The sequence below is a fragment of the Pelmatolapia mariae genome, linkage group LG6 (genome assembly GCF_036321145.2).
Source record: "Pelmatolapia mariae isolate MD_Pm_ZW linkage group LG6, Pm_UMD_F_2, whole genome shotgun sequence".
Classification (NCBI taxonomy): Eukaryota; Metazoa; Chordata; class Actinopteri; order Cichliformes; family Cichlidae; genus Pelmatolapia; species Pelmatolapia mariae.
This window is the reverse complement of record NC_086232.1, coordinates 31,082,284-31,108,239: the sequence shown is the minus strand read 5'-3', so window position 1 is coordinate 31,108,239 and position 25,956 is coordinate 31,082,284. Positions and strand designations below refer to the sequence as shown.

Genomic DNA, 25,956 nt, shown 5'->3' with positions numbered 1-25,956 from the left:
ATCCATGAGTTTAATAATTACCTACTGTTACTCATTTTATATTAAGATTTAAAAATCTAGTTGGTATTGGTATGGTGAATAACCTTCAGTAAAAGTAATAAATCACACAGCAATAGTTCATTCATGTAGTTGTAAAAAGCATGATAATATATTAAGTAATCCAAAGTATTCAGAATACGTTACTCTCATTGAGTAACGTAACGGAATACGTTACAAAATACATTTTGGGGCATGTATTCTGTAATCTGAAGTGGAATACATTTTAAAAGTAACTTTCCCAACACTGCCTATGGGTTAATGATCAGGACTTGTTATTAAGGCAAAAAGAGGATTTTTTTTTTTCGATATTTATGTTACAGACATTGTCACCCAAGGGACTAAGCAATGAATTTTAACTTAATTCAAACAAGCAACTGAAAGTGTCTGCAGTAAAGTCCTCAAGAGAGGAAACAGAATATTTGGTGATGTCTATGGGTTAATGCAGTGCTTTTGCAAATAACAGTGAACTGAAGCTGAAACAAAACTGAAAGGCTGTGCTTCAATACTGATTGCTTGATTTATTATATGCTTTGGTGGTGTGCAGAGGCAAAAGTTCAAAAACGGGTTTTTCTTCAACCGAGAAAAATTCTACAAGTTGGCACAATCATGCACATATTGTTCTTTTTCGATATCTCTGATGATGTAATTCTACACCATTGAGTGTCAGCACCTTTGTGTATGAGTAAAAGTAACTTAGCTAGTTCACTAACGTCACCACAGAGAGAGAAGAGATTATATTTGATATCTTGTTTTAGTTTCTGTCCAATGATTCAGACATAACCAAACAAAGGTTCAATGCAAAATATGCCTCATCGGTCAAAGCCAAAGAACAGTGTGAGATGTAAAACTCTGACAAGGCAAATCCTTTTGAGCTTTTTCACTAATGCATTAGAAAAAGAGAAATTGGCACAAACAACAATAGGAGATAGGAGAGGCAAGAGCCAGTAACAGCAAGAGTGTTTTGCATGGTTTTTTTTGTTTTGTTTTGTTTTTCCTGACTGTTGTTGTTGGCGTCAGATTATTTCTAACCTGATATTGATGAATGCTGGTTCAAGCTCTGTGACTCGAATTGGGGCTGACGATAATGGCGATTTAGTAGGTAAATGGTTTTGTTTGTCCTGTCAGTAACTTGAGAAATAACCAGTTACATCACAGGCTAAGCTTTTTATGTACATAAATGTCCTTTTGTGAGCCAGCGAGTCTTTCATAAATTGAAACTATGTCACAATATAAGGTGTTGAAAGCTGCCGAGCAGTTGAATTAATAGGTATTAAAAACAATACCTTTTAAAGTGAAGCAGTTTTCAAACTGACAAATATATTTTTCTACAGATCACAATGGGGCATTCTTCTTACTGTTGTAAGAACAGTCTAGCACACCGGGAAGGTTTTTTTTAATTTATTTGTTTGTTTGTTTGTTTGTTTGGTTGGTTGGTTGGTTGGTTGGTTGGTTGGTTTTTCTGAAGTTAGCCTTAGCTGGTCCCCATCCCAAATGAGAAAGGAGGGGGGCTGACCATAGGGCTAGCAACCCTACCCCATAAAACTCAAGCTGCTACAGAAATCCCAAAAAGGGGACTCAAGGAGCCTCGGTTTTGAAAGAACTTGCAAAGACTAAGTATGTCATGCAGTGAAAGCCAGGGGTATTAAAACAACTCTGTATCAAAACAACGTATACACTGATCTATAGTCTTCATATACTCATACGACTCCTCAATTGCTTATCTGTATGTTTTTATAAGTTACAGATGAGTAGCATGTGTAAGATATGTTGTTTTGACAGAAATATGCATTCACTTCTTTGATTTCACTGAAGCATACAGAGAAAAAGATTTTGTGTGGGAGTTTTTCCATGGAATTTGCTAGCTTAAGAGAAATCTAAAGGAAAATGTTATATTATGTCACTCAGTGACATAATGTAAAAAGGAATGAATGACACAGTGCACACACAGATAAAGGGCTAGAGTTTAAATAGAAAACACACATCTGTATACAGCATAATCTAACTGAGAGTCTAGTACTGAAGAATTGCTTAAAATTGAATACAACAAAACCACCTAAGAGCACTTCACGCAGGTAAGATGAAAGACAGACTATATCTACACTATATTATATAATTATTTTTGATGGTGATGTTAAAAATATATTTCACCATCTGTAATATTTTTCCAGTATAAGCATTTCTATATTAAACTCATTGTATGATGTACCTCTGATCTTATCAATGTGTCTATTGGCATTACTCTGTTTACTGAAAATATCAAAATTTTGATAACATGATTTTCCTTACTTTGCAATTTTTCTCTTTCTTTTTCAAGATGTTTTTAAGAGTCAGACTGTTTCTCAGTCACTGCAAAAACATCTCTGTACTCGATTTTATTTTCTGTTTCTGCCAGCCCGCTGTAAAATGAATGTTGAAACATCCATAAAAAGATGTTGGCATGATAAAGGTTTAGAGGCTGTAACCATCTAGATTTCTATTTTTCTTTCAGCATTACCGTCCTGTTTTCCTGCTTTTGAACTATGACTGCCAGACAGACAGTGATGCCTCTGGTGGTGCTGATCCTCTCCCTGCCAGGTCTTGTTCATAGCTTCAAACCACTCTTCTCATCAGATTCCATCACTCACCGTTACATTACACGAATAGCAATCCTTCGAAAGACAGCAGAGGTCTGCCGAGATATCGCTGCTTCTAATGGACTGGACTTTACCCTGACTGTGAGTTGGAAAGACACTCTTAAAAATAAATGTTGTGAGAGCAGTGATGCATTCAGATATCTGAGCTTTGCTGAATCTTTGACAGTAACTAACGACTTCAATGTTGGAAAAATGCATGAATCAGCCACAACACCAAAACCAGTGACAAATGAAGTGAATAACATTTTCCTTGTTATAATTTTGTGTTCTTCTATGAAATATTGTGTATGGAATTTTGTATTCATGTGGGTGAATATACATATGGCCACACTTTTGGCAAAGGCACCCCCTGATAACAGAGCATTGAGCAATTCAATTCAATTCACTATTATTTATACAGTGCCAAATCACAACAACAGTCACCTCAAGGCACTTTATATTGTAAGGTAGACCCTACAATAATACATAGAATACATAGCAAGCACTAATGGGATGTGCCCAAACAAGCCCACTTGAAATATTGATTGTGACACATGTTTTAGTGCCACCAGGTTACGCAATGTTGTGGTTAACCAGTATAAACATGCTGTAAAACATAAAAACTCACTTATAGATTAAGTAAGGGAGACATTTTTGTGCTGTAAAAAAATCACATGACAAATAAGCAGCCTCCCTATTGCTGATGATGAGAACAACTCCCACTTATAGTGCTATATGTAGAACAAATAATGATGAACATATAAGTGACATGTTTAAGGTGTTGTAATATACAAATTCCTTGTTTTCAGATTGATAATAGCTTGTCAGTTGGAAAGGTGCAAAGGGCCTGTTCGTCTATAGGTACCTTCACATCTTTCGTTTCCACCATCAAGTTTGAAATCGCCATTGCTACTATGTACCTCAGCAATGCAGTGGTGGACCAAATTTTTGTGCTGAGTGCGGCGCGCCATTTTGATGATGAGACCTTCCACAGAGGACGGGATATCATCACAGAAGGTACATCAAAGCTTAACAAGATAGGCCAGAACAAAATTAACAAAACCGTTTTATGCTATATATATTAACTGTTTTTGAAGATAGACTTTGGTTCGTACCAGTTCTGACAGAAGCCTACATACTTGAAAGTTATAATATCAAGGAAAGTAACATTGAGTCACAGGGTCATGGTAAATTGTAATTTATTACTAAATAAACCATGAAAACTGGAAAAGAACTTAGTCTTGACCTGATGCTGTGATTGCAGCACAAGCCACACTATCGCAACTTGTATCTAACAATCTGTTGTATTTTGATGATGAGGTGTGTCTGCGGTCAAGGCCAGTGTCAAGCTAGAACATTTTTACAGAGGGAGGTGGACTCTAGGGCAAATCTGTCACACCCTACAGGTAGGAGTGATACTTGTTTTACTACCAATTTTTGAGAGAGTATTATATGACACAGCAAAATGCAAATGTGATTTTCTAAATTTGTTTCATACTCTGTACATCAAGGACTTTTACAGCCACAGTAACTGGGTGGAGCTGGGATATAAAACTCCATACAGTGCTCTGATCCGACCTGAACAACCTCTTGAGAACCTGGCAGGTAGGCGCCCTCCCCCCATTGTTTGTGTTCAGAGATGAGAATTCCAGTTCAACTACTTTAACTAACTACTATCTAGATTAAAATGTGCAGTTATCGCAGTGTATTCAGTAATTGGTCGACTGTTTGTCTCATGCCACTTGATGTTGAAAAGCATGCATTTATTGTATAATAAATAATAATAATAAATGTATACATTTAGAATGTTTTTTATTTCTATGTTGTTTAATTTTGCAACAGGACGAAATACTCCAACTTGCAGAAGTTGTGCAGGAGAGAACTGTATCAACAACATATTGCCTGACGTGCTGAACCGGGGACTTCTGACTTCAGGCTACTTCAGTATTTTCTTCTCAGCAAAACCTACAGGTAAATTGGAAAAATCTTCTGTTTGAGTTTGTTGTTGTGGGTGGCGTAATTATTTTTTGATAACGTGATAAAAATGTTATCCTTGTTTCAAGGTAAATGCAGCCATGGTGGATTTTTTGACCGCACAAGCAGGAAGGATCCAGTGGGAGGGATCAGTAAGGATACACTTGATTCCAGTCATGGCATCTTTCACCATGAAGCAGCTGATCTTGCTATTCATGCCACTATGGAATTACTGGAGGACATCAGATTAGCTGCTGGAGAGAAGAACTTCTTGAGGTATAGCCTAGTTATATCTGAGCCATTCTGTAGTCTCACACAACAGGAATAAATAAATGCTTTTCATTGTCTTGATAACAATTTTTAGATATACACTCATCAGTCATTTTAAGAGGTACACTTTGCTGGTACTGGGTTTGACCCCCCTTTACTTCCAGAACTGCTTTAAATCTTTGTGTCACAGACTGCTGGAAACATTCCTCAGAGATTTAGGTCCATACTGCACACACATGATATGAATCTCAGAGAAATTATGATATTTTTAGGTTTTCAGGGACACATCTAACCCCTAACCAGGCTTAACAGGAAACAGATGTGAAAGCAGTGACTTAGTAGAAAGTCCCTTTACTTCCTTAAAATCTAAAGTTCAACATGGTTTGTGGGCAGAGAAAAAACAGGAATCTTCATTGCTGAGTGATGGTTAATCATCCTGTGTTCTGTACTTAAACTCTAAATGCAGATGATGTGCTTACTCACCATGGAGAAAGGAAGGACGAATAATGAAATTTTTCCGATATAGCATTTAGTTATTTTCTCATGAACTCACTCCTCCATCTGTTCTTGTCTTGAGCAAGCAAGCAACAGGTACATGTACACCCTGTGAGTCATACATCCTGGGCCTGACCTTGTAATATTCCACTCATCTTATTTCTCTAAGACAGTATGGTGGGGAGAATTATTATTTGATCCCCTTCTAAATTTTTTATGTTTGCTCATTCACAAAGAAGTGAACAGTCTCTAATTTTTATAGTACTTTCATTTTAATGGAGAGAGACAGAATGTCAACCAACAATCTGGAAATCTATGATCTTGATTTGTTTCTTCTTTACCCTCTTTTTTGTTGCATTGGTCATGATGGAAAATCAATACAAAATCCATCTTCAGCATTGTGGTATGTGGTGAAGCCATCGTCATCCTGTACCCTTAGCAGAAAAACAGCATCAGAGAACAATGTTTCTGCCTGCTTGACTGTGGGGATAGTGGTCTTTGGGTTATACTAAGCATTTCTATTCCTCTAAATATGGTGAGTTGAGTCAATGGAAATTAAACTCAATTATGGTTTCATCTCGATTTTGACCTTAGCATTTTCTCCCAAGCCTTCTCTGGATAATTTAGGTGTTCCCTGGCAAATCTAAGACAGGCCTATACATTTGCCTCCTCACCAATAAATTTCCTGGTGACTGTTGTCCACCTTCAGATTATTACATAGCTCGTCACATGTCATTTTGGGCTGATCCACCACTTTTGTCATGATCATTGTCACCCTATGAGGCAATATTTTCCATTGAGCTCCAGACAGAGGGCGTTTGATGGTAATTTTATATTTTTTTCAATTTCTGAATAATCACACCACCAGTCACCTTCTCACTAAACATTTCGTTGGTGAGCCAACAGCCCATTCTAGCTTTGTGCAGGACTATAATCTTGTCTCTGACATCCTTTGACATCTCTTTGGTCACCCATAGTGGTGGAGAGGCTGGAATGGAAGAAAATTATTCTATGGAGATGTGTGAGAAGAATATATATGACACCTTTTGGGGGGGGGGGGGGGTGAGGGGTGTGGGGTGGGGGGTGAGGGGTCAGGGGGTCAGGGGAGGGGGGTTTTTGCCTGGGGGCATTGCCCCCCACACCCCCTTTGCCGAGCTTAAAAACTGACATCTTGTGCACGTACGAGCACGCGCGCATGCACTCTCATGTACGCGCTTTCACTCTTCCGAAATGGGGCACTTCCTGTGGCCGTGCGGTCCCACTGCGCATGCTCTGTTTCCTCCTAGCAGGGTGTTTTTTAATTAAGGTTCATCAGCCTCTGTAGGCATTTTGTTTTTCATGGTAAATTTATACAAACAGGAATTTCTTTGTCTTTTTATTCTATAGAAAGACTTTTGTTGTCAGATAATCGAACTGAAACAGCAGTGTGCTTTATAAGCAGATTTTCTACGGTTAGTTAGCGACTCCCCAACCTTGTTGCATTGTTTCTAACAACTCATTGCTGGCTGTTTTAGACTTTAAGATGCCGTTTATCTCAAAAAATGGTGAATAAGGAGGTGGAGAGAGACCAAACTTTTATCCCTTTCATTAAATAATTGCATCCCACCCCAAAAAACTTTCACCTAAGAACAGTGCCGTTAGTTCGCATTAATTTTCAGTTAAAATTTAAAATAATTAAAACAATACGCGAAGGCTTTCCCAGACATTCTTTAAAACACAGATGTGCAACGCATTATTTAATTAGTGTTTATCAGCCGATGCGTTTTAGTTTTCAGTGTGAATATATACAAACAGGAGTTACTTTTGCAATAGTGTTTTTACACACTCTAACCGAAATGGTAGATTTTGTGTGTTTTTAACAACTGCACTTTGGGGAGGGGGGTAGTTAAGGTGAATTTGAGGTCTGTGCTTTGGGGTGGGGGAAGAGGCATAAAGGTTTATAAAAGCCAGCAAACTCTATCCTTGAGCCTGACACCCGCACGTTAGTTTGTGTATTCGACCGTAAATTTTTAGAGAAAATACGCATTGAATTTTGATGCCATTTTTAAAACATAGATGTGCAATACATTATTTTAATGTTGTTTATCAAACGCTGTGTGCGTTTTGGTTTTCACTGTGAATGAGTTACTTTTGTAAATGCAGGATCACATTTTTTTAATGGTGCTTTTTAGACACTGATCTGAAAGATAAATGCTTTTGGTAGAAGCAGCTTTGCTGGATTTGTTTTTTAACTTGGTGAAACATAGTGCAAAACTCTTAATTCAGTATTTTACAGGTTTTAACTGTGTGGTCTTTCTGGAAAATGTAGGTCCACTTGTGAAATGAGAGCATGCACCGTGCTCTTCAGAATTGTCAGCTTTGCTCGTTTCATGGGTCCTCTGTTGATAAAACTGATTTTTAATGGATCTTAATGTTTAGAGACAATAGCGAAGGTACTGACCTGTGCGTCTCTTTAAACTCTAGATGTTAAATTTTAAGGCTACATATTATTTATCTTGCACTAAGTCTGCTTGGCATATGCTCTGTATAAAGGCTCTTTCCAAAAAAGCGTAGAGGCGACTTTAGCGTGATTAATTTATTACAATGTCAGTTTCTGGGAAGTTTTCCCTCCTGTGTCTATGGTTGGTGCAAGCATTTTGTTTATTTGTGAAACTGAGCGTGGTTGTGGACAATACCGAGTGTGCTGTTTGAATTGAGTTTCATGTTGGATCACTTTCTATAATTGTTAATTCTCTGCGAGCAGTGAAGAACCAAACTAGTACTTCAAAGTTTTAAATCCATTTTGCCCCAGTGGCCAGTGCGAAGTTGTGCTGCAGATCCCAGCATGAAAGCTGAGGGTCCAGCCAGCCGGCAGAAAGGCCAGTTGATGCCTCGACGTGCGTTGGAACCGGCTTTGCCCGCACAGAGCGTTTCTGACAGGCTGGCGTTGCTTATGCATAAGAGAAAAGCAACAATACAGCGTGCTTCTCTGCTCCAAGACATCCTTTCACACGGTATGTATGTATGTCTCTCTGTCAGCTCTAATTATTCAAACCCTTTTTAAAAGGCGACTCATTTGTTGACCAAAAACATTTCCTCTAAATTTGCAAAGTTACTGATTTAAAAATATATATTTTCGATTTTTAGCTGGATGTCACACTCTAGACTCTTGAGCATATTTATATAGCAAAATTCACAGTGGTATAACCATGTTAAATAAAAGATGCCCAAGTGTGCACCAATGCACTCTAATGCATGCCTTTAAACTGTATGCTGATAAGTCTGTATCCATAATTTGTGGATCTGCTGATTTGTTTTTTTTTAATGTGGCACTTTTTTTTCACGAACTGCAGATGATGAAATCCTCTTTATTTGAGAAAGTGTCCCTAAGCTATTGTTGTTCATACTTACTGAGTTCCCTAACCACTTCTTTACTATGTCAGCAAACTTTCTGAACAAGAAAGGTATCGTAGATTTAAAGACACATCTTCATTGAAGCAAAGGCAAAACATTGAATTTTATGTTCATATTAAAGAGTGAAAATCCAAAAGCTGCTGCAATCTTTTGTATTAATGATCTCTCTCTCTCTGTGCATGTGTGTGTGAGTGAGTGAGTGTAATGCTATGTGTGTGTGTGTGTGTGTGTACAGGAGAAAGGTGATGGCAGGAGCTTTTTTTTTAATGCATTTCGAATCAACTTTTTTTTTTTGTTTTACAAGAAGTGTATTTCATACATTGGAACAAATATAATCTTTTCTATACTTTATAAGTATGAAACTCTAAAGATTTTAAGTTCATGCACATTGTGAAACAAGAATCTAAATCTTTCTGTCACAATGATTTCTATAAACGCATGTTGTTTATGGGATAATGTGAAAAATCTTTTGTGGGCTCTAATAATGATCAGTGGTGATTGAAGAGGAAGCTTGAACCCTGGCTCTGGAGATTTTCATGACAAGTGACAGTGCAGACATTTGTTAATGAGAGAACATGTTTTATCATCATAACGACTGTGAATTTAAGCGTCGTTAAAGTGTTGACTCGTGTTTTTTAATAGAAGACTTAAAACACTAAACTCTAATTTCAGGGGTTTATTTTAAGTTTACAGAATATAACATCTGGTATGACAATGAGTTTTACTTCTCACTGTCTGTGTTATGTGTATCCATTTATCATGTATGCTACTTTGCTCTGTGGACTAAAATGTTTCATTGTATTCATGAAATAAACCAGAATTTCAATGTCCGAATCTTTTACTGTTTTTCTGCTTTTGTTCACTCCAAGTTTGACAAAACCCACAGCTCACTAACAATGTGGAGCAATCTCAATGTATTTAGCTGCTTTTTCCCTAAACACAATCAGTTGACTGAGAGAAATGCCTGTAGTCCTCACTTTGGTCATTTTGAATGTTGAAGGAGATTTGCTCCATAGACACCTTATACTAGTGTTTCCTACACTTAATCCACCACTACTATGTTCTATTTAAACCCAGATTCCTTTTATAGTTTGCAGTGAAAAACCATTGCTTAATGGGACAGCAGTACAAGTCACTCTTCCCTAACACATTGTAGATAAGTTTATTGCTGGACAACACAGCTAGCAGTCTCACACACTCTTTAGGTTTTTGAAGTTTTGTGTGTAATGGTTTAGTGTATCAAACCTTACCCTTTTCTCCCAGTATCACAACAGTATGACTCCCAAAGTACGGCTCAGTAAACAAACAAGGACTCTGAAGTCAGAACAGAAAGATACAGTTGGAAGATGAATGATTGTGTTTTTATGATGCGTAGTAAACTACCCCCTCTTCTTTTTCTCTGTGTTGTTGTTCTTGTGTGTATGCTTTAGAAGTCAAAGTATACATTAGCCACACTTACAAAAAACATTTTGAATTTCATTTAGAACTGAGATTCTACGTTGTAAGCAGAAATCTTATGCTCAGCCATAAGTGTGTTTCCCCACTTTCACAATGCTAAGGTGTCAAATCCACAACCCCCCAACAGATGGTTTGTCACACACTGGGTTCAAACACTCAAAAAGCAACACAACAGCAGGTTCAAGAAGGACAAGGCCCCCTTTATTTGCACAGCCTCACACACCATAGATTTTTAAAGTTGTGGTGTACAATGGTTTAGCCACAGATGTGACTTCTACTTTTGATAAAGATCACTCCACATGCATATTTCTTAAGAAATGAAGCGTCTTTATTAAGCTCTTATTTATACATGTCTACACAATAATAGACACCGTGTGCTCTGTGACATTATAGTCTTCTACTTCAGCTTCCATTGGTTTGCATTTTCAACTCCCAACCTTTCAGGTTGTTATGAACGACTTATATTTCTAACACTTTGTGATGTAAAAGTGAACCACGCAGCTTTTTTATTTTCTGTCTGATGGAAGGACTTAAGACACGAGTTATTTAAACAATTCTAAATGACAGTGTGACGGTCATAGTACTTTATGCGGGTCAAATATGTTAAGGATAATGTTTCTCAATGTAACATGGCAAAGAACTTTTGGTTAGGATACAACATTTTGTAAACAGTTACCTCAGAACCTGTACTGTCAGATCTATGTATGTAAGGTTAAACTTGCCACAGTACATCCACTTAAGTAAGTAACCAAACACATAAAGTCACCCTCACCAATAATCGACTGTTCCTTGAAAAAACGTAGCACAAACAGACAACTGACTCAGCAATGATAAGTAGAGCTACCCGAGGCCGAGACTCAAGCAGAAGAAAATTAAAAGTTGTTTTGTTTTTTTATGGCTCGAAAGATTGAAGAAAAATATGTTTAATAATTCAACAAGAGCCGCACCTTCAACACATGTACATTCAAATTTTGGAACAGGCTCAACATTGATGTTGTTCAGTAGTTTTTATCCACTCTCAAAAGTCATTTTATGGCTTTAATATTTCCAGCTGATAAGGAGACTTACAGCATTTCAAATGTGCGTCCAAATGCTTTAAACATCCGCTTTGTCTGTAACGACAGTCTCAAACTGCAGAGCATTGTTTTTACTCAAATTCAGCATTTTCTGATGAAAATTTAGCTGCTTTTTTTTTCACTGTAACACCCCCCCTCAATGCCATTTTTTAGGATGATATTCTTGGAGATTCATTTTTTAAATATATATTTGTGCTTTTGGAGTGAGGGTATCTAATACGCACGTTGTCACTGTGTTTTGTACTACCAACTGCGAGGGCTCTGCTTTTACTTTGAGCAGTCTGGTTTTATTTTGTCTCGTGAGTGTGTGTGTTTTTCAAAGGAGATCTTCATCAGTTTCATTTTGTTACCACAAACTTTGTGTAAAGTTCACAACAGAGGTAAAGAGATTTAAACACACCAGTTTAAGGAGGCATGCAGGGGTTGGACCAGCTGCACATGACAGGTGAAGAAGAGAGTGTCGGCGGAGATGTGCAACAGAAGCAGAGGGAACATTTTACAAGATGATAAATGGCAGATTTAGATGATTACGGATTTTTGTTGACAAGATTAAAAGACACGTCCATCACAGTTTAGCAGCATTTCAGTTTGATTAAATTAAAGTTGTTGTTTTTTAAAACTACACAGGGTTTATTTTCTCCTTTGATAGTAATCATATTGAACATGTCAGTGATGGAAACAAGAATATAAAGAAAAATGCTAAACGTGTGTCTAATTAAACTGTTCCTGTGAACCATAAATCATCCTTTAGTATGTTCGGTGTTACAAACTTGAAGAAGCACAGAAAAGATCATCAGATATTAATCAGTTTTCAGCCTTCATTCATATTGAAATGTTGAAATCTTTCCTGCTAGACCAAAGTGTAGCGTTTGATACCGTTGGCCATAACATTTTATTACATCTATTATTAAATGGAGAGTCCTCTTAACACACTGAAGTCAGTTATGAAGCTCCACGGCTTCTGTGCAAAGACTAGTTCTGTTTACATTATACTTGCTTTAGAAGGCATAGCATACATTTTTACTGCTATGCAGATGATACCCACTTTTATTGGTTAAACTGCTTGTATGTCTTAGATACATAATGAGCTTTAATTTTCTGCTTCTAAGTTCAGATAAAACTGAGGTTATTGTAATATGGCATAAAAATCTTAGAAACACTGTGGCTAACAAGATCCTTACTCTGGGCGGCATCGTCTGTTGTAGTGATTTGACACATTATAAGTAAAATTGAAGCACACAATCCTGTCGCACAACATCAACATTTATTTATATACAAAAATAAAAATGCTTTTTTTTTTACATAAAAGAATTGTAACTTTACAATTCATCACCGATTACGTGGGTACATAGTCCTCATCCTTAGCCCATAGTGGTTCGGGTAATTCCTCAGGGCCATATCAGGATACGTGGTTGAAAACAGGATACATGTTTTTTTTTTTTGTTTGTTTGTTTTTGAATGCGCTAAAATGTAAGATACATGCTTGAAAAAGCGTACATGCTTTTAAAAGATGTGGCAAAATGCAGATTACACGTTTTAAGACAGAAAAAAAGGGTAACTGTTTAAAGATACAGTACCATACGTGTTTTTTTTTGGAAAGAATCAGTCTTTCAGAGAAAGCATTAGCGGCCTTCTTTGTAACATTCTGTGACCATCCACAGCTGTCCGATTTTCACCACATCCTCCCCCACTAGATTGTCGTAGGCCTCGGTAATGGCGTCAAAGACTTTCCTCACTGATTTGAGCTCATGCAAGAGAGTCTCCGCCACTGTGCCGACTTTGACATCGTCCGTTTTGATGTTCCGGGCAATCAGCAGGCGTTGAATGGAAGGAATGAAACGAGGGGTGAGGAGTCTTTTTCTGATGCTGTAATAATTTTCAGCGTAAAAGTCATCCTCCAACACTTGCAGACACTCGTGCTGTCTCTGGCTGGGTTGATCGAACTTACAGCCGTTGCATTCTTCGGTGCGGTACTTGTTGATTACAAGGTTGACTAGATGATACACCGCGGTTTTCACGGTATCGATGAATAAAGAAGGTGCCCAACCGTCAAGCTCGTCGGCTTGCTGCAGTTTCTCCAAGGGGCGAGAGTAACCGGGCGTGTCGGGTACTATTGTGCTCTCGTCCGAAGAACTGGCCAAGGAACTGTCCTCCTCAGCGCGACGCAGGGGTGCAGAGTCCATCTTTCTTTCTGTTTTTGAGCTAAAAAAAAGGCTTTTGAAGGAATGAGAAAGCGGTCTTCTTTTTAAAGTAAAAGAAGGCGGGCGTGGTCTGGAAGTGGGATGATCTTAGAGGGGCGGGTAGGAGTGGCAGCGATTTTTAAAACCGGAGAGCTGGCCGTCAACTTTAGAAAAGAACGGTAATGTCCTTTCTTATCTTTTGGGGTTGAATATCTCCATGAAAAAATGACATCTTGCAGCCCTTCTGCTCAATCAACCATCAATGTGGCAGAACTTGGTACATACTTGGTACTTGGTACTATCAGGGATGCTGTGCAATCTTTACTCTCTGAAGATCCATCCACAAACCCTACATTTGAAGATTGGAGTGAAGACGCACCGTATTCACGAGTGTCAGAGTGGAGCGCACCCCCTTCACAGCCACAAGTGTGGACTATGGACACCGACGATGAGGAAGATTTTTTGTATTTTGGCGACTCTCCCGACATTGATGAGATAGACTGGGCATGGCCACCCTTTCAAGGCCCTGAGGAATTACCCGAACCACTATGGGCTAAGGATGAGGACTATGTACCCACGTAATCGGTGATGAATTGTAAAGTTACAATTCTTTTATGTAAAAAAAAAAGCATTTTTATTTTTGTATATAAATAAATGTTGATGTTGTGCGACAGGATTGTGTGCTTCAATTTTACTTATAATGTGTCAAATCACTACAACAGACGATGCCGCCCAGAGTAAGGATCTTGTTAGCCACAGTGTTTCTAAGATTTTTATGCCATATTACAATAACCTCAGTTTTATCTGAACTTAGAAGCAGAAAATTAAAGCTCATTATGTATCTAAGACATACAAGCAGTTTAACCAATAAAAGTGGGTATCATCTGCATAGCAGTAAAAATGTATGCTATGCCTTCTAAAGCAAGTATAATGTAAACAGAACTAGTCTTTGCACAGAAGCCGTGGAGCTTCATAACTGACTTCAGTGTGTTAAGAGGACTCTCCATTTAATAATAGATGTAATAAAATGTTATGGCCAACGGTATCAAACGCTACACTTTGGTCTAGCAGGAAAGATTTCAACATTTCAATATGAATGAAGGCTGAAAACTGATTAATATCTGATGATCTTTTCTGTGCTTCTTCAAGTTTGTAACACCGAACATACTAAAGGATGATTTATGGTTCACAGGAACAGTTTAATTAGACACACGTTTAGCATTTTTCTTTATATTCTTGTTTCCATCACTGACATGTTCAATATGATTACTATCAAAGGAGAAAATAAACCCTGTGTAGTTTTAAAAAACAACAACTTTAATTTAATCAAACTGAAATGCTGCTAAACTGTGATGGACGTGTCTTTTAATCTTGTCAACAAAAATCCGTAATCATCTAAATCTGCCATTTATCATCTTGTAAAATGTTCCCTCTGCTTCTGTTGCACATCTCCGCCGACACTCTCTTCTTCACCTGTCATGTGCAGCTGGTCCAACCCCTGCATGCCTCCTTAAACTGGTGTGTTTAAATCTCTTTACCTCTGTTGTGAACTTTACACAAAGTTTGTGGTAACAAAATGAAACTGATGAAGATCTCCTTTGAAAAACACACACACTCACGAGACAAAATAAAACCAGACTGCTCAAAGTAAAAGCAGAGCCCTCGCAGTTGGTAGTACAAAACACAGTGACAACGTGCGTATTAGATACCCTCACTCCAAAAGCACAAATATATATTTAAAAAATGAATCTCCAAGAATATCATCCTAAAAAATGGCATTGAGGGGGGGTGTTACAGTGAAAAAAAAAGCAGCTAAATTTTCATCAGAAAATGCTGAATTTGAGTAAAAACAATGCTCTGCAGTTTGAGACTGTCGTTACAGACAAAGCGGATGTTTAAAGCATTTGGACGCACATTTGAAATGCTGTAAGTCTCCTTATCAGCTGGAAATATTAAAGCCATAAAATGACTTTTGAGAGTGGATAAAAACTACTGAACAACATCAATGTTGAGCCTGTTCCAAAATTTGAATGTACATGTGTTGAAGGTGCGGCTCTTGTTGAATTATTAAACATATTTTTCTTCAATCTTTCGAGCCATAAAAAAACAAAACAACTTTTAATTTTCTTCTGCTTGAGTCTCGGCCTCGGGTAGCTCTACTTATCATTGCTGAGTCAGTTGTCTGTTTGTGCTACGTTTTTTCAAGGAACAGTCGATTATTGGTGAGGGTGACTTTATGTGTTTGGTTACTTACTTAAGTGGATGTACTGTGGCAAGTTTAACCTTACATACATAGATCTGACAGTACAGGTTCTGAGGTAACTGTTTACAAAATGTTGTATCCTAACCAAAAGTTCTTTGCCATGTTACATTGAGAAACATTATCCTTAACATATTTGACCCGCATAAAGTACTATGACCGTCACACTGTCATTTAGAATTGTTTAAATAACTCGTGTCTTAAGTCCTTCCATCAGACAGAAAATAAAAAAGCTGCGTGGTTCACTTTTACATCACAAAGTGTTAGAAATATAAGTCGTTCATAACAACCTGAAAGGTTGGGAGTTGAAAATGCAAACCAATGGAAGCTGAAGTAGAAGACTATAATGTCACAGAGCACACGGTGTCTATTATTGTGTAGACATGTATAAATAAGAGCTTAATAAAGACGCTTCATTTCTTAAGAAATATGCATGTGGAGTGATCTTTATCAAAAGTAGAAGTCACATCTGTGGCTAAACCATTGTACACCACAACTTTAAAAATCTATGGTGTGTGAGGCTGTGCAAATAAAGGGGGCCTTGTCCTTCTTGAACCTGCTGTTGTGTTGCTTTTTGAGTGTTTGAACCCAGTGTGTGACAAACCATCTGTTGGGGGGTTGTGGATTTGACACCTTAGCATTGTGAAAGTGGGGAAACACACTTATGGCTGAGCATAAGATTTCTGCTTACAACGTAGAATCTCAGTTCTAAATGAAATTCAAAATGTTTTTTGTAAGTGTGGCTAATGTATACTTTGACTTCTAAAGCATACACACAAGAACAACAACACAGAGAAAAAGAAGAGGGGGTAGTTTACTACGCATCATAAAAACACAATCATTCATCTTCCAACTGTATCTTTCTGTTCTGACTTCAGAGTCCTTGTTTGTTTACTGAGCCGTACTTTGGGAGTCATACTGTTGTGATACTGGGAGAAAAGGGTAAGGTTTGATACACTAAACCATTACACACAAAACTTCAAAAACCTAAAGAGTGTGTGAGACTGCTAGCTGTGTTGTCCAGCAATAAACTTATCTACAATGTGTTAGGGAAGAGTGACTTGTACTGCTGTCCCATTAAGCAATGGTTTTTCACTGCAAACTATAAAAGGAATCTGGGTTTAAATAGAACATAGTAGTGGTGGATTAAGTGTAGGAAACACTAGTATAAGGTGTCTATGGAGCAAATCTCCTTCAACATTCAAAATGACCAAAGTGAGGACTACAGGCATTTCTCTCAGTCAACTGATTGTGTTTAGGGAAAAAGCAGCTAAATACATTGAGATTGCTCCACATTGTTAGTGAGCTGTGGGTTTTGTCAAACTTGGAGTGAACAAAAGCAGAAAAACAGTAAAAGATTCGGACATTGAAATTCTGGTTTATTTCATGAATACAATGAAACATTTTAGTCCACAGAGCAAAGTAGCATACATGATAAATGGATACACATAACACAGACAGTGAGAAGTAAAACTCATTGTCATACCAGATGTTATATTCTGTAAACTTAAAATAAACCCCTGAAATTAGAGTTTAGTGTTTTAAGTCTTCTATTAAAAAACACGAGTCAACACTTTAACGACGCTTAAATTCACAGTCGTTATGATGATAAAACATGTTCTCTCATTAACAAATGTCTGCACTGTCACTTGTCATGAAAATCTCCAGAGCCAGGGTTCAAGCTTCCTCTTCAATCACCACTGATCATTATTAGAGCCCACAAAAGATTTTTCACATTATCCCATAAACAACATGCGTTTATAGAAATCATTGTGACAGAAAGATTTAGATTCTTGTTTCACAATGTGCATGAACTTAAAATCTTTAGAGTTTCATACTTATAAAGTATAGAAAAGATTATATTTGTTCCAATGTATGAAATACACTTCTTGTAAAACAAAAAAAAAAAGTTGATTCGAAATGCATTAAAAAAAAAGCTCCTGCCATCACCTTTCTCCTGTACACACACACACACACACACACATAGCATTACACTCACTCACTCACACACACATGCACAGAGAGAGAGAGATCATTAATACAAAAGATTGCAGCAGCTTTTGGATTTTCACTCTTTAATATGAACATAAAATTCAATGTTTTGCCTTTGCTTCAATGAAGATGTGTCTTTAAATCTACGATACCTTTCTTGTTCAGAAAGTTTGCTGACATAGTAAAGAAGTGGTTAGGGAACTCAGTAAGTATGAACAACAATAGCTTAGGGACACTTTCTCAAATAAAGAGGATTTCATCATCTGCAGTTCGTGAAAAAAAAGTGCCACATTAAAAAAAAACAAATCAGCAGATCCACAAATTATGGATACAGACTTATCAGCATACAGTTTAAAGGCATGCATTAGAGTGCATTGGTGCACACTTGGGCATCTTTTATTTAACATGGTTATACCACTGTGAATTTTGCTATATAAATATGCTCAAGAGTCTAGAGTGTGACATCCAGCTAAAAATCGAAAATATATATTTTTAAATCAGTAACTTTGCAAATTTAGAGGAAATGTTTTTGGTCAACAAATGAGTCGCCTTTTAAAAAGGGTTTGAATAATTAGAGCTGACAGAGAGACATACATACATACCGTGTGAAAGGATGTCTTGGAGCAGAGAAGCACGCTGTATTGTTGCTTTTCTCTTATGCATAAGCAACGCCAGCCTGTCAGAAACGCTCTGTGCGGGCAAAGCCGGTTCCAACGCACGTCGAGGCATCAACTGGCCTTTCTGCCGGCTGGCTGGACCCTCAGCTTTCATGCTGGGATCTGCAGCACAACTTCGCACTGGCCACTGGGGCAAAATGGATTTAAAACTTTGAAGTACTAGTTTGGTTCTTCACTGCTCGCAGAGAATTAACAATTATAGAAAGTGATCCAACATGAAACTCAATTCAAACAGCACACTCGGTATTGTCCACAACCACGCTCAGTTTCACAAATAAACAAAATGCTTGCACCAACCATAGACACAGGAGGGAAAACTTCCCAGAAACTGACATTGTAATAAATTAATCACGCTAAAGTCGCCTCTACGCTTTTTTGGAAAGAGCCTTTATACAGAGCATATGCCAAGCAGACTTAGTGCAAGATAAATAATATGTAGCCTTAAAATTTAACATCTAGAGTTTAAAGAGACGCACAGGTCAGTACCTTCGCTATTGTCTCTAAACATTAAGATCCATTAAAAATCAGTTTTATCAACAGAGGACCCATGAAACGAGCAAAGCTGACAATTCTGAAGAGCACGGTGCATGCTCTCATTTCACAAGTGGACCTACATTTTCCAGAAAGACCACACAGTTAAAACCTGTAAAATACTGAATTAAGAGTTTTGCACTATGTTTCACCAAGTTAAAAAACAAATCCAGCAAAGCTGCTTCTACCAAAAGCATTTATCTTTCAGATCAGTGTCTAAAAAGCACCATTAAAAAAATGTGATCCTGCATTTACAAAAGTAACTCATTCACAGTGAAAACCAAAACGCACACAGCGTTTGATAAACAACATTAAAATAATGTATTGCACATCTATGTTTTAAAAATGGCATCAAAATTCAATGCGTATTTTCTCTAAAAATTTACGGTCGAATACACAAACTAACGTGCGGGTGTCAGGCTCAAGGATAGAGTTTGCTGGCTTTTATAAACCTTTATGCCTCTTCCCCCACCCCAAAGCACAGACCTCAAATTCACCTTAACTACCCCCCTCCCCAAAGTGCAGTTGTTAAAAACACACAAAATCTACCATTTCGGTTAGAGTGTGTAAAAACACTATTGCAAAAGTAACTCCTGTTTGTATATATTCACACTGAAAACTAAAACGCATCGGCTGATAAACACTAATTAAATAATGCGTTGCACATCTGTGTTTTAAAGAATGTCTGGGAAAGCCTTCGCGTATTGTTTAATTATTTTAAATTTTAACTGAAAATTAATGCGAACTAACGGCACTGTTCTTAGGTGAAAGTTTTTTGGGGTGGGATGCAATTATTTAATGAAAGGGATAAAAGTTTGGTCTCTCTCCACCTCCTTATTCACCATTTTTTGAGATAAACGGCATCTTAAAGTCTAAAACAGCCAGCAATGAGTTGTTAGAAACAATGCAACAAGGTTGGGGAGTCGCTAACTAACCGTAGAAAATCTGCTTATAAAGCACACTGCTGTTTCAGTTCGATTATCTGACAACAAAAGTCTTTCTATAGAATAAAAAGACAAAGAAATTCCTGTTTGTATAAATTTACCATGAAAAACAAAATGCCTACAGAGGCTGATGAACCTTAATTAAAAAACACCCTGCTAGGAGGAAACAGAGCATGCGCAGTGGGACCGCACGGCCACAGGAAGTGCCCCATTTCGGAAGAGTGAAAGCGCGTACATGAGAGTGCATGCGCGCGTGCTCGTACGTGCACAAGATGTCAGTTTTTAAGCTCGGCAAAGGGGGTGTGGGGGGCAATGCCCCCAGGCAAAAACCCCCCTCCCCTGACCCCCTGACCCCTCACCCCCCACCCCACACCCCTCACCCCCCCCCCCCCAAAAGGTGTCATATATATTCTTCTTGTGTGTTTTCTACACATAACAAGTTGAGATCAAAAATTGAGTGTTTGATTGATCGATCGTAATCTATGTGCCGCATGAGCACGATGTAGAAGCCAAAACTCTCACTGCATTATAAGGGATCAAAAACTTATTACACTCAATGACATGCAAATCTATTTATAACTTAAATGCCATGTGATTTTTGGTTGATGTTCTCTCTCACTTTATATAAGTGAAGCTATAAATTAGAGACTTACAAATTCAAATAATTATTTCCCTTGTTATAGAAAATTAGACTTTATTTGTATATTTGTTACAATGTTTGAAACAAGATTGATTTTGTTTTGGGGTTTATTTTTTTTCTTTATTTCTTTGTTTGATTTTTCTCATGTTTGTTTGTACAGACTGATGGGCCTCTCCCAGTTTCCTGTGTTGTGTTTTGTCATAGACACAACAGGAAGTATGAGAAATGAGATTGATGAAGCAAAGAGGGTTTCTTTAGAGATCATTGACAGAAAAAGAGGAACAGGACAGGAACCCTCTGGTTACGTATTGGTACCTTTCAATGACCCAGGTAGATCATTTACAGGGTGAATTTGTACTTTATTAAATAGGAAAGATGTTGTTTGGAAATGATCTTGTAATGTTATGCTGCTTATGAAGAAAATCGTAATTTTTTTTCACTTTCACATAAATAAGAATGAAATAGCAGCTGTGTTTATAATAAAATGCTTGGCAAACAAATCCATAATTTAATAACTTGTTAAAATGTTATACATTCTTCTGTATGTCCAGATTATGGGCCGCTGGTTATGACAGCAAATGCAGACGTCTTCATAGAGCGCATCAACTGTCTGTCTGCAAGTGGAGGAGGAGATATCCCAGAAATGGTCTTGTCTGGACTACAGGTGATATAAAAAGAAATACATTTTACTGAGTCATATTCAAATTTTGTAAGGTGTAGCCGGAGTATCATCAAATTGTTATGATACAGTTTAATTTAAATTCCACACGAGATTGACTTTTATTATTGAACGTGTACTTGCAGTGGATAGAAATGTCACTTTTCAGTCAGAGTGATTGATTGTATTTTAGATTTTGAATTATTAATTTTTAATCTTTGATACTTTGCATGTCTTACATAAAAACAAAAGCTTGCACTGACGGCAGCTCCACCCTTCTCTGAGATTTTTGTCTTCACTGATGCTCCAGCAAAAGATGGCGATCTGAAAAACACCATTATTGCTCTCATAGAGAGCACCAAATCTCAGGTAATAGTGGACTTTATACCATCCTTCCTCTTAAAAATTCAATAACTTGAGGCATGTAACTTCAGATTATTTTTACAGTATTTGTCTCCATGTAACTCTAAAACGTTATCTAAAGGGACCACACTATTTATAAAAGACTACATGCCCCCACACACCTGTATGCTTCTTTCCTTTTCATGTTTTTCAAAGTTGTCAAGCCTGAAATCTGCTACCTCTAGCCTAGCTCATTGATTCTCATTCTCAATAAATGTTTTTCAGTCACATTTAGATCTGTGGTGTTTGATCTTGAATAGAAGATTTTTTTTCCTCATGCTTGCAGGTTACTTTCATGCTCACAGGCAGTGCAGCAGGTCGACGGCGCCGCAGAGCCTCTCAGGGAATGGTTCCACGTTCAATGAGTCAATCTGCTGTCCAGTTATACCAAGACCTAGCTCACGCTTCTGGAGGTCAAGCCATTCAGGTCACTAAGTCAGAACTCTCTCTGGTTACCAGTGTTATAGTAGACTCATCAGCCAGCGCTGTGGTAAGACATCAGTCAAGAGAATCATATCTGACTGAAGATCACACTGTGTGAGTAAATGTGATGTTTCTCTCCTTCTTCTCTTAGGTGACAGTTTTTCAGGCATCAAGAAATCCTGGAAGGCCTGACAGTTTTAATTTTACTGTTGATGGCTCATTACAGAACATAACAGCTTACATCACAGGAGACTCTGCTCTCACCTTCAGCCTCACCAGCTCCACAGGTTTTGTCATAACACATGTCTCTTAATAATTCTAAGATGCATTTTTGATACATTTGTTTCATCATTTTTTTATCTCTTATATCATCATATTTTATAGTATCTTTATAATTGTTTGTCCCTCTCCTCCAGGTGTAACTCAGACTTCCAGTCAGTCCAGTGGTCCTTTGGCATCTGTCACCACAGCAGGAAACATGCATCGTTTAAGCCTCAACACTGATCAAACAGGGCTATGGCAACTCAGTGTTAGCTCAAACAACCCTTACTCTGTTAAGGTCACAGGTCAGTATCATTATTGTTAACTTTTAACCACTGAGCCATATGAGATGTTTTTCAAAGATTTTATTTGTCTGTGTCTACTGCTGAACTTGCATACTCAGGTCAAAGTTCAGTGAACTTCATTTATAACCTTGTCGAAGAGTCTGACGGAGCCCACGGGGACTTTAGTCTTAAGGAAGGACGTCCTCTCTCAGGTCAGGGTACTTTTATGGTTATTGTTTGTTCATTTTTATAGTTTGTAAAGTTCTCTTGTGGTAATCAGTTTTCCTCACTTACTTTGGTCACATAGTCATCTTTTGAACAATTTCGTTTCTCTCACAGGGCATGTCACACTGATGTAGACTCATGTAGATTACCTTTCTTACTTCATCGCTCTTTCAGGTGGTAATACCAGCATCTTGATCACTGTCACAGCAAGTGACACAGTAAAGGTCACTGAGGTCACTCTTTTTGACAACTCAGGTGCCACAGAGGTCAAAGGATCATTGCAAGTATGTCAAAAGTAATACATGAATAAATTAAGTTACAATGAGAATTTTTATATCAATACTGTCATTGTTGTGCATATGATATATCATGTGAAAAACAAAGTTTTTACAGGTCTCTATGCAGTCCTGTGACAAACTGAGTACACCCTTACTGCTTCCAAAGGAATTAAGAGGAATTAAATTCCAACCAGGTACACCTATACAAATGCGCTAGATTAATCAGCAAGTATAACCCCTTCTATATAAGCGGAAGGTTTGGCAGTTGGCTGGTCTGGAACATTCAATTGTGTGTCAGTGCAATTAGACAGTCTTTCCCAGTAGCAAATAAACAAGCAAATTCACCTCAAGGTCTGACTAAAACTGCAAATAATGCAAGTTCTAAACCTCTGACTCTACAGGCCTCATTATGCATGTTAAATGCTAAAGTTCAAGACATTACAATTAGAAAAAGACTGAATAACTATGTCTTGTTCGGAAGTGCTGCTCAGAGAAAGCATCTGATCTCTAAAAAGAACATGTCAGCACAGATTAGATTTGCAAAGTTGCATCTGAACAAACCACAAGACTTCTGGAACAATGTCCTTTAGACAGGCAAAATTCCTTCACAGAGATACGAGGGACTGATAAGAAAACAACTGCGTCATATTATTTTTGTTAAAAATAGTTCTGCGAGTCATGGGCTTTAGGTAGCTTTCCACAAGCCTGCATAGAGTCCTATAAAAACTTTCATTTTCAAATGACTGCAGCTTTTGCCTTCAGACTGATCAGATTCCTTTTTAAGGAAGGAAGGTCTGTCAAAAACAGATGAGATTAAGAAATCATCATTCTTGGTGGATAAAAGAAATGTTGCCAGATATAACAAATTAAAACTTTTAGCATGTAGCCAAATATACAGATTTATTTGGAACTGCAGAGCTTAATTAGAATTGTGTTAATTCATATGCCAAGGAAATTAATTCAACACCCTGAAGGCAGTTATATATTATTTTGTCATGACTGTCAATCTGGTGACAGTGCATATTACTCCTGGTCTCATGCAGTCATTAGGAAGCAGCGATTTCCTGGTGACATTTAGTGGAATCCCAGCAGGTGAGTTTGTGCTTATCCTGAAAGGAGAGGACAGCAGCTCCACTTCCAGGTCCACTTCAAGCAGCTTCCAGAGACAAGCGTCCACACGGATCAAGACCTCCAGCATCTCTGTCACTGTGAGAACAGTTAATGTGTGCTTTCTGAACAATCTTTGTCACCATATATAAACTGAAACATTTTTGCATTAATTTGTTTCCCGTTTTCTCTGATTTATGCAATAGCCGTCTACTCAAATGAGTGTACCCATAACAAACACATTCTCACTATTGTTTATAGACCAAGTCATATCAACATATTGTTGTCAACAATGTTAAAAATAATATTTTCCTTCCCCTGCTCCTCTTTCTCTCTGTTCTTGTCCAGGCCCAAGCCAATAATACCAACATCGAGCCGGGCACCACTATCTCCATCCCCTTCACAGTCGCCACAACTACTGATGGAGTTATAACTGACTCTGCAACTGAGACATTCACAGTGCGAGTCAGCAATGACCGCAGTTATACTTCCACTTCACCCAGCAGTGTTACTACTGTAGCAGGCAGTGGAGGTAAAGCCAATGGCACCGTGACCCTAACGGCTCCATCCAGTGCTGCATCAGGAACAGACGTGACCCTCACCATTGAGGCAGAAAACTCTGCTGCCACCGAAATCAACTATGTAGTTCTCAGGTTTTCTGTGACTGCTAAAGTGAGTGATATTTTCCATCCATTCTCGTTTACTTAGCGTTATCAGGGTCCAGAGGGGGCTGGGACCTAGGTGATATTTTTCAATGTAATATTTTTCAGCATTATTCTTAATGTACCAAACAAACAAAATTAAGAAGAAAACAGATTTTGGGGGGTAATTTTCTTTTAAATTAAAAATCCATTTAGCCTTTGCGTCTTTAACCATCTTTTGCATTTCATTAGATTTGATATTTGTGTTTTTGGTTGCAGTGAGGGTTTTTATGTCATACTTCTCTTGTGAATTTCTAAAGGGCATGAAAAGCTTTTATTCTTTTTTGCCATTTGCCTGTAACACATACCCAACCCAGCCCTTTCCATCTTTTCTGTATCTCTCTCTCTAGGTGAAAGATGTTAACCACCCAGTTTGCCACATAGTCAGTACATCAACAACATGTGCCTCCTCTACATCACTTTGTGCTTCCTCCCAGTGGGAGTTCATCGCTTATTTCACTGATGGCATCAATGGAACTGGCATTGATAGGGTCACCATTCGCCAAGGGAATGGTACTCTGAATATCACCACAGCAAATGGAGCAGGGGGTGACAATATCACAGTGGTTACCTACACTGCCTCCTGCTGCTCACAGATAGTGGAGCTGACTGCTGTAGATGGTGTAGGAAATGTGGGGACATGTGTGCAGCAGGCTAGATTGCTTGACACCGTCACTAAACCACCTCCTGTGACTAGTTCTGTAGTTAAGACAACATCCACTGGAGAGTACACTTTGTACATATCAATCATTCTTTGGATCAGTGTTGTGTTTTCTGTACCTTGGAAGTAACAGAGAACAAATAGAAATTATATTATGATCATGAATCTGTGACACATGAATCAAATAACTTATCTTTGATTAGTGAGCTGAACAGGCTATGAAGCAACACAATGAGAAAGAGCAGGTATGACATACCTGCACAGAGAGACAATATATCACAGCTAGTTATGTTACGTCTGACACTGAAGCCCCAAGTCCTGTCGGGCCTTCAGTGTCAAGCAAAGGGGACGTGTCCACATGAAGCCTGTGTCAAGACCCATATCATTCTTCAAACTGTCACCTGACCAAATACAA

General features: G+C 38.0%; 1 protein-coding gene across 1 annotated transcript; it reads left to right on the top strand.

The window, feature by feature from the left end:
* The first annotated feature begins 2,558 nt into the window (after positions 1 to 2,558).
* Positions 2,559 to 25,671, top strand: LOC134629759 (von Willebrand factor A domain-containing protein 7-like). The gene is made up of 17 exons (XM_063477278.1): positions 2,559 to 2,753; positions 3,461 to 3,668; positions 3,972 to 4,057; positions 4,163 to 4,256; positions 4,494 to 4,622; positions 4,715 to 4,901; positions 20,702 to 20,871; positions 21,093 to 21,205; positions 21,452 to 21,568; positions 21,888 to 22,091; positions 22,176 to 22,311; positions 22,441 to 22,590; positions 22,689 to 22,781; positions 22,969 to 23,078; positions 24,116 to 24,280; positions 24,528 to 24,851; positions 25,231 to 25,671. Exons 1-17 carry the CDS (start codon positions 2,559 to 2,561, stop codon positions 25,669 to 25,671), a joined length of 2,922 nt encoding a protein of 973 aa, XP_063333348.1.
* Positions 25,672 to 25,956: the final 285 nt, after the last annotated feature.

Excerpts from the sequence above, each read along its gene's own strand:
- LOC134629759 (XM_063477278.1), top strand. The coding sequence starts at position 2,559 with ATGACTGCCAGACAGACAGTGATGCCTCTGGTGGTGCTGATCCTCTCC. Across the intron at positions 21,206-21,451 it reads TGGTCTTGTCTGGACTACAG|CTTGCACTGACGGCAGCTCC; the intron begins GTGATATAAAAA and ends TAAAAACAAAAG. Across the intron at positions 24,852-25,230 it reads GGTTTTCTGTGACTGCTAAA|GTGAAAGATGTTAACCACCC; the intron begins GTGAGTGATATT and ends CTCTCTCTCTAG.